Source organism: Chenopodium quinoa, unplaced genomic scaffold, assembly GCF_001683475.1.
Source record: "Chenopodium quinoa cultivar QQ74 unplaced genomic scaffold, ASM168347v1, whole genome shotgun sequence".
Classification (NCBI taxonomy): domain Eukaryota; kingdom Viridiplantae; phylum Streptophyta; class Magnoliopsida; order Caryophyllales; family Amaranthaceae; genus Chenopodium; species Chenopodium quinoa.
Genome location: NW_018743444.1, coordinates 601,113 through 610,838, shown reverse-complemented (window position 1 = coordinate 610,838; position 9,726 = coordinate 601,113). Strand labels below are relative to the sequence as shown.

The following is a 9,726-nucleotide window of genomic DNA, read 5'->3' as shown; positions in this document are numbered from 1 at the left end:
ATGGGTACCGAGTCACAAGGAATTTTGACTCAAGTTATGGTAATGAGCCAAGAATCCCACTTGAATATTGGTTATTGGGATTGCTCATATTATGAGCATCATGTCTTGCTCATAAGTATCTCTCAATCTGGCCATGTTTTCTCGTTCTTTTTGCTTTTCCAATGTTTTGTCAAGCTCTTTGGGTGTCTAGTGGTTCCTTTTGGTATTCTACCCCGGCCTCTACACTATCTCCTTCATCAGTCCAGCCAGCTCGTGTTATGGGTTAAGGTCAATGCATACCACAGATATATTTGGTTTTGACAGGTTTTACCGCTACCGTTTGTGGATTTCGTCCAATAATCAAGCCTCCATTAAGCACAAAAGCCACATTTTACCAGTTGTTATTGCTTTGTTTCATTTAGGTTTGTATGAGCTAGAGTTTAGTGTATGTGTTGTATTTTACTTCCTTGTATTTAGTATAGGTTGTAATCTTGTTTTTTAATTAATAGTTCTCTTTGTCAAAATAAAAGAATACCTTTTACTAGTCTTGTTTTTCTCAATTTGAACGTGTGCAACTTCTCATATTAAAACAGAGATTAATACAAATTTAATAACGTTTCATTTGATATTTTTTTGTTTATAAATCAGTGTATAAACAAGAGTAATGTTTAGCTAAATCTAGAAATCAAATAAAAATTAAAATTAAAATTAATTTGATTTCTAGATTTAGCTAAACATTACTCTTATATATATAGCCAGAAACAGATTAATTTTTAGATGAATATTTCCGTTCCAAAAAAAAAAGAAACAGATTAATATTTAGAACTAGGCAACAACATTAAACTATTAATATGTCATTTAGATAGCACATTTTGTAAGTTTGTAACTAATTCACTTAAGTAAATAATTATATTAGGATTTTCAAAATTGCATATGTGATTCAGCCTAGATTCTAATCATTACATCCAAATACAGTGTACTCCCCATCCTCCAAGGTCCCTCGAATCCACAATATATATATATATATATATATATATATATATATATATATATATATATATATATATATATATATAATAAGAATAATATTAATGAAAAAATTAACTATACTCTATCAGACTTTTAGAATATACATAGGTTATAATCTTCCAAATGGGATGAACTACCACTGAGCTGTAAATGAAAACAACCTTATTGATTCGGAGCCAGCTGAATGGAATTCGACTTCTTTCGAGAAATTGAGATCTTTGGGCTTCATTTATTGTACAACTGTATTCCAAGCAGCTTCCATTTTCATGCTCAAGATATGTAGAGATTGAAAGCAATCTACTTTCCCTTATGTTACTCAAACTCAACTACCTATGTCGGACACAATAAAGGAGTTTAGACTCTTATCATTTACAAGCCCCTATGCCAACACAAGTACATGAGGTAGGTCAAAGACTCTGAGTAGTGTAGATTTCAACAAAGCAAGCCCATAAACGAGAATAGCAAAACATGAAGCAAAAATCTAAAATACAATATGAACAGAAAAATGAAGCATTTCATGGTATCACGTTCTAAGATACATCAGAAGTACTTTTGAGCTTAACAAGATACATCAGTAGGCTGGTTTTTGGCAACGTCACCAGCATCAAGTGATACAGTTTTGGTGGTGACATCATAGGAGGACAGGACATTCCTCTGCAACCAGGAATTCATCGAGTTAATATCATACTTCAGAGTTTTGAGCTCAACCAGAAGCATAGATTTTGAAAATCTATCAATCCCCATTCCCAACTAAGAATGATCAAATTCGTTTCCCCGAAAGAAAAAGAATCATAAAATTCAGTTCAACAGAAGAATCAGCGACAAAAATTCACAAGAGACTATAAATTTAATACCTCTATGGCCATATATTACCACTCACCAAACTGACTGGTTATTGCAATTCAAGGATTCAAGATTAAAGTGAAAACAACATCCTAATAATTTCATGCCAGAAAAATAAAAAATAAATACGGCATCACAATGGTTTACAACAAAATCAAGTTCTGCAGATGTCAAAATGGAACCTCTTCGCATGTGGTCAAAGAAGTTTAGTACGGAGTACTTACTATTGGCTCAAAATCAGGGCTAGACAGGTTCAAAGTTAGGTTCCGCATCAGTAACAATACCTGTAGACATGTTTGACATAATGTAAGAAGGGAAAAAAATTGCAGATTTACATGGTCAGATGAGTTGTTCCAAGAAATCAGACATGAAAGTACATTACAAGTACAAATGACACATGAAATCCATTGTGTGACAATAAGATTCAACACTGGGGGATGTGAAAATTATTTAAGTTTGGATTCCTTTCCCCAAAATTATTATTAGGAGTACTAATTTGGTGGAACTTGATACAATTCCCTCACGCTATTCCCTAAAATTATGAACACTAAAAAGGATTTATCCAATCCAACATTTCCTTAACTTAGGCCATATTCTCTTTACTACTCATTGTAAAATCTTGACTTATACCTATATTGAACAATTCATTTCCCGATGTGCAATCCTAATTTTACATGTAATTCTAAGAGACTGCAGAAAAGAGGTATGAACTACGGAGATTTTTTAACACTCAGTTGATACAGAGAACCAGAAGTCAGATTATGTATTTTGCATTAATCTTGTTATTTAAAGGTCATCGATTAACATGAACTTTTGTTGTGGCTCACCTAGAACATTAAGATTTCCAATAGAGTAGGTAAAATTTCTGTTAAGAATTTAGCTTTCTACATCTGAGTCTGTCATACTATTGGAACTTTTAAGTTTCAAAGAGCATAAACAGTAATAGTAATTGGGTAAAACTTACTGTTTCAAAATTGATTGGATCCATTTCTTTGAGCTTTCCCACATGACCCTTGGTTTTTGGGTCAAAGACACTTCCTATGAAACTATAAACCTCTGTGAAATCTGGTAAACCTGCAATGACATTCAACACGAGTCCTGATTAAACATGAAAAGTCTTAATAAAGTAATATTAACCAAACAGCATCTAATATAAAAAAAATGCGCAACTAAATCTAGTCTAGAAAAAAAAAATTATGGCAAGCCGTAAGCAATGGAATTTTAACAAAGTCACTTCATATCTACAGTAGAACTTCTATTGAAGCTAATACTCTTTCTTTTGCACCATGAGAGAACCAAAGAACATTCTAGTAAAATGAATAAAGAAAAAAAACCCAAATTTGAGTAAAGGACTCAAGAAATGCAAACATTACTAAGAACAAATTAATGCAAAAGACATAATTGCCATAATAGCAAGAAAGGTCACAGCTTCTATGATTCAATATCTTACTCAAAGCTTATGACAAATAAAAGATATCTTAGAGAGAAGAGAGTTATGAAAATTTATTTTTTAGTGTAAAAATTGTGAGAAGCAATGATAGCTACTTTAGTTAATGGAATTTCGAACAAATATAAGAGCTTGAGCAACCCATACAAGATATAGAGAGAATTGCAGTGTAATAATAAGCCAAGCCAACTTGACCAATGTTCAATTATCATTTTTGCCTAAGTACCAATTATGAATTGATGTTCCAGGACTTCCAGCTAAAGCAAATTGGCGATGGGGGGAAGGGATTGTAAGAAACTAAGAACACTAATAAAAATTTTGGTCAGGAATTTTATAACAAACATGCGGAGGGTAACAAGAAATCAAGCCATGAAAAATGGTTTTTTCTAAGCATGCAGGGAGAAAAAACAATCATTTCTGGAAAATAAAATTCCAAAAGAAGATAGGTTGAATAGCAATATACATCTAATATTGTTGGGGTAGGCAATCCAAGTCCCACATGGAAAGAATAAGGTAGAATCGACTTCAAGTGAGAGCACGATCCAATTAGTATGAGGCCTTTTGGGAAGGCGCCCGAAAACAAATTCGTGTAGGCTAGACCCATAGCGGACAATATCATACTTATGTGGAATGATTGTGCGTGCAGCCCATCAAGGTGGGGTACTCCGGCCAACAAATATATTAAGGAATTGATCGTAAAGAGAGAATGTACTCAATGTAGGTAGCAAGGTGGGGTTTGTCATCTTTTTTGATAAGATAAAAGATGACTATTGAGATAGAATAATGCAGATGTAATCCTAAATGTGAGTTACAAAAATTGAAGCTCTAAACCTATTGTTTTCTGAACAAAAGCTGAGCATTGTACATTACGATTTAAATAGGTTTTTGCTTGATCAGTATATTGAGACTATTTATATAAGAATTGACCAAGATCATGGAAATAATATGCAGTATTTACAGTAACTTACCATGAAGTATGGGGCTTTTTCCTTGCATTGGTAACTCAGAAGTTGCTACAAATCTGTTTGAGCTTCCAATTCCACTTGCAGAGCTTCCACTAATTCTAGGAAACCCTTTTCTTCCAACATCTGCTAAATCAATGATAAAATACATCAGAAGCAGAGAATATTGAATATAATCTTTTAAAGAATAAATAAAGATTATTAATATGAGAATCATTTTATATAGTACATAATTTTTTAATTAGATATGCAACTAAATTTTTTTGACTGAAATGTGATGTGCATATAAAATTAAAATAATGTCTTACTTTTTATTTTTACAAAGAATTGAAAAATAAAATCAGCTTGAAAATCATATATTCAGTTGAAAAAAAAAATATACAAAGTTACGTTAAAAAAAAAAAAAAGTTGCACATCAAATCTTCTCATCCTTCTCATTTCAAGAAACTTCTCATAGGATCCCAATCCTGTACATAAATTGTAGATAAATTATCCCTCATCTATCCTACAAGAGTGGGATGTATTTTGCCATTTGAACGACACAAGAGTTATATAATATATACCTTCTGCAATATTAAGATTATAATCATCAGATGGCGTAATTCCACTTGTTGCAGGGTTTGTTAGAATGGAGCCATCACTCCATGCAGGATACCCAGGTGCAATAGCATTGAAGGAAGCAGAATAAGCAATTGCTGCTTGTGGAAGCACAGACACTGTTAATTGTCCAAAAAACTGCTAAATCAGTACCCAAAAGTTAATACCAATCATATCTCATATTTATAATTTTCTGTCACTTGAGCAAACCATTTTTTGGTGCCTTTTGGGGGTAAGGATGAGCTGCCTTCCGTTTAGGGCGTGGAGGTGGCACATGATCTGCTGTACCATTCTTTTGAACTTTCAAAAAATATTTCTGAGCATGGCTGCGAATCTGCAGAAGATAAAATTGTAAGATGATTGTTCTATGAATAAGTGTATTTTTAATGTTGCAAACATCTACACCAATAAAGCGTCTGAATTCAGAAGTGAAGTTGATGTTGGACATTCAAGAATTTAATCAATGTTCTAAACGATTAGCACGAGTTATTCATTGAATAGCTTCTGGTGGGTGAGGATGCAAGTGCAAACTAGTTTACTCTAAAAGAAGACTTTTAAAGTCTCTCCATCAAGGTAAGTCATCAGAGTTGTAAAAATATTGACAATTGTTACAAAGTGTTCTACTGTAAGTCTGTAATAATATTTTGTCATCAAGCGTTTCGATTAAAACAGGAAAATCAATCTAACTGCAATTACATAGAATTTCTTCAATCACTAACTCAGCAGTACCAACAAACACTACAAAAGAAAAGCATCAAAATTCTCAAAAAGAATTTTCAACTATGAGTAACACGACAGCAAAAAAATTATCTTTAACTGTCAAAAATACAGTATGTCATGCAGAACCTTTAAATGTCATTTCAAAGAATTTGCTAACAGATTTCCTACAAATCACATTTATCATTAATTAGTATCTCAAGAGGTAAAAGAGCTTCATTAGTAGAAAATACAAGTCAAAAAGCAAGAAAAACTACACACACACACACACCAAAAAAAAAAAAAAAAAAAAAAAAAAAAAAAAAAAAAAAAAAAAAACACCCAAGCACTATTGGTTTGCTCTTATTGATTCAAACTTCAAGGCAGTTTGTTAAATTAAATCCATTTTCTAAATAGCTGTCCAAAAGTGTAGCAGATTGAACATCTAGAGTTTATAGACTTACCATTTTGCGGAAAGAAAGGCTCCAATATCATTGTCATGAAAACTACTATTGCTACCTGTGCCACCAAGGCCTAAATTTAACTCCCTCATTCTTCTAGCACAAAAGTTCAGAACCAAAGTGAAATACTGAGTAAGACCTGGAAGTCTAGAAGAAACTTTCAAGTCAGGATCAACATAAGATTGTATCATCAATAAGAGGAAAAAAAAAATAACACACTTCTCCACTTGGAGGAAGGTCATAGATTCTAATCAAAGGTAGAAATTGCCACTCCTGTAAGCCCCCTTTGTTTATTAACCCTGGGTGTTTTCACTCCTAAAGCAGGAACTTTAAAGCAATGTTTAAAGTATGCAAAGGGTTCAAACGGAAACTAGAAAAATGAAGCATGCTACATTCCCACTCAATAAGCATAACAAGCTGATGGCATCAAGTCTGGTACGTGAGAAGAAATATGTCATTGCGACTCGTCCCCAACAGGCTTAAAGCAAATAAAAACAGAGGTATGAAGTTGGATCATCTCCTTGTACAGAACCCATTAAAAGGTAAAAGCTTAAGCCATACCCAAGAGGCTTCCAATGAGCTAAATAAGAATTGACTAATACCAATGTAACAAAGGCCTAATGTTAACTCGTAATTATTCATTCTTGAGGTCTTATGTAAAACTTTATCCCTTTTTATTTGCTCCATATTCCTCTTTGGGGTGTCCCTTTGATATATCTCCATTAACCTAAATGGTAATTTTTCCACGTGTAACCCCAATTACTCTCTCTCTCCTCACCAGCTCCAGTTGCAACCTCATAGACACAATTTTACTTCCTTAAAGATATGAACTTTACTATACGGGAAAACCAAAAAGAGACCGACGGAGTATGATGTTTATAGGATGTAATGGGGCATATAAACAAATGGATGTATGAAGCATTTTGGTTTTGAAGTTAAAAAAGGATTTACTTGAGACATTTCTACATCATCCTTTTGGCCACTTTGTTGAGGATAAATAGTAATAGCATGTTTAACTAAGCTCGATCTTTTGCCTTTAAGGACAAATTCTTAGGTAATCAGGGCCAAGTATGGGCATGTGCAAAGCGACCCATACCACAGGGAGAGTGCCTCCAATTGAAAAAGGCTTGATAATGATATAAATAAAATTAAAGGTTTTTCACTGCATACCCTTGAGTTTTTTTGTTTATTCACTATATGCCTATGAAAATTTTCAAATTCATCCTATACAGCTAACTTTTTACAAAAATTCACTACATACCTCTTATGAAAATAAGATGAGTGGAATTTGGTTAATTATACCTCGAAAAACCTTAAATCTCTCGCTAACCTCATCCCAAAATCACTCTTGTTTTTCCAGCCCCAAAACCACTCCAAATCTCCATAACTATATTTGTAGATTTGGGGATGGAAAAAAGAATGTGGGTAGTTTCGAGATAGGAGAATATATTTAGGATGGTTTTGGTTCTTAATTAGGTCTAATGATTGACAAAATTAAAAATCATTAATCAACAAATGTATATGGTGTATTTTTATAAAAACTCGGGAATATATAATGAATTTACAGAAGTTTAAGGGTATATGGTGAATAAACAAAAAACTCAAGAGCATAAGGTGAAAACCCGTAAAATTAATGTCTAAAATGTTATGTATATGATTGCTAAGTTGGTAGAAGCCAGAAAACTTAAGTCATTTAAAATTTAACTGTTATTCCATTGTTCAAGCCCCCATATCCGTGCTTGATTTAAAAATAGCACAAGGCCCCTAGGTTGTTTGAGATAACCCTGCGGGTAATATACCACCCTACAAAACTTTGTTAATACTTTGGATTATCTTCCTACACCCCTTATATTTCAGATTTGAAGCATTATACTGAAGTATTCTGTACACATGATGCATAAACTTAATCAAACCCCCTTGTTACTATAGGAATTAGGACTAATTCGATGATAAAACCAGTAATGCAAAAAAATTGACTAGCTAATTGAATCAAACATAATTTAACGTACCTAAAAAAAATATGCTCGTTTCAACTTTGAGCATTGGAGTCAATACATTATCACTAAAATTATGCAATAGATTAATGATATTACTGCAGCATCGCACTTTTAACCAAAATTAAAGCCACAACTCTATAAATTTAAAAAGAATAACCTGAATCACAGTTTTTGAACCGACAAAATCTTCGATTTTTTTCCAATCACGATCAAACCTAAAACATTCCAAATTTGTAACAAATTAAAAATATCATAAAATATAACCATGATATCGAGTTTGAAAAAAAAAAAAAAAGAAGAAGAAGTTTACATACAATTGAAGAGCTTCAAGGAACTTGTCGTGTTCTTCTTCAGTCCAACTCTCACGAGACTTAGTAATTGTGTATGGCTTCCTCACCTTTTTTCCTGACGACGACGGCCCTTCACCCGCTGAGTAAAACGCTTCATTTGCCGTATTCGGCTGTCCACCCACGTTCATCTCAGCTCAGTTCAATTCTAACTCGTTTTTTTTTTTGATGATTTTAATACGAACACGAAGGAGTCCCGTAAAAACTGTTAGCTAGTTAGCTGTAGTAGTTGTTGTAAAATAATAATAAGAGATGAGCAGCCGAGCAGGTGATCTGGGTTTGTGTTGTGCACTTGTGCAGTTATGCTGACCCCCACTGAAAAATGAAGAAAAAGGACCCGCTAAAGTAATGTGTGGGTGGAAAGAAGTGGGGCAGTATCTTTCTCTCTCCTCACAAAAATAAGAGATTGTCATCCATTCAACTAACACTTGTGTGTTTCTCTTCATTCTTTGTCTTGTCAAACACGTTGGGTTACATGTAGACACGTGTCGACTTTTTAAAGATAAAATAGAGTATCAAATCGGGTACCTAGATGAAGTTTGGGTTGACCCATAATGAGTCGTGGTGTTTGGATTGGCTAATGACGAGACATTTTATCCTATGAAACCAAATCAAGTGGGGGAAAGTTTAATTATATTCGAGTCAACGGTGGGTCAAGATATGGTCAGGTACAAATCGAATTCGGGTCAAGTCAAAATCGGGTTGAGTCATATCGAGTTCAGGTGAGATCGGAGTCGGATTTAATTGAGTTTATTTTGGTCAAAATGAATTTAATAGACTTTGGATCAGGTAAAATCATATTCATTTAGGTTTCAGTTCAAATCAATTTAGTTTTGATAAGATCTTAGTTTGAATCAATCATGTAATTTTAAACTCATTATTGAGGCATTTTGTATACAAGTATATAAATTGTCTTTCACTCCAACATATCAACCCTTTTTAACAAGTGTTTAAGAATTTCTCTCTACTACTAACAATTAAATATAACCCGCATTAACTTCACTTTTTTTTAAAAAAAAAAACCCCCTTTGGTCTCCACTATAATCAATAAGTCGATATCTAATTAACTAATAAGTTTTTGGTCGAGTTTAATGGGGTCGTTGATAGTTTTTTATCAGGTTGAATAAGAGTCGGGTAAAATGAGGTATTCTCGAGTATAAATGGTTTCGGGTAAATTTTGTTTCGGGTTAAATTGAATTTAGGTCTTGAATTATCAAGTTTTATTGATTCAGATAAACAATTAGTCGATACCAAGTTGGGTTTGGGTCGTAAATTAACGGGTAAAATCAATTTCAAGTTAACTTCGGATTTATTCCAGATCAGATTTAGATTAAACTTTTTTTTGGTCCAACTAGTTCGAAAATAGTT

At 33.2% G+C, this 9,726-nt stretch overlaps 1 protein-coding gene across 3 annotated transcripts; it reads right to left on the bottom strand.

The window, feature by feature from the left end:
• Positions 1-1,067: 1,067 nt before the first annotated feature.
• Positions 1,068-8,723, bottom strand: LOC110739176 (protein REVEILLE 8-like). 3 transcript variants are annotated; one of them, XM_021919641.1, is made up of 8 exons: positions 8,326-8,723; positions 8,169-8,226; positions 5,068-5,191; positions 4,824-4,976; positions 4,267-4,389; positions 2,816-2,925; positions 2,076-2,135; positions 1,068-1,338 (listed from the first exon to the last, which is right to left on the bottom strand). In XM_021919641.1, exons 1-8 carry the CDS (start codon positions 8,487-8,489, stop codon positions 1,321-1,323), a joined length of 810 nt encoding a protein of 269 aa, XP_021775333.1. In that variant the 5' UTR covers positions 8,490-8,723; the 3' UTR covers positions 1,068-1,320. The 3 variants fall into 3 exon arrangements, with proteins under 3 accessions (XP_021775333.1, XP_021775331.1, XP_021775332.1); XM_021919639.1 differs by having other exon boundaries at positions 1,068-1,662; positions 8,326-8,721; XM_021919640.1 differs by having other exon boundaries at positions 1,068-1,662; positions 4,267-4,386; positions 8,326-8,720.
• Positions 8,724-9,726: the final 1,003 nt, after the last annotated feature.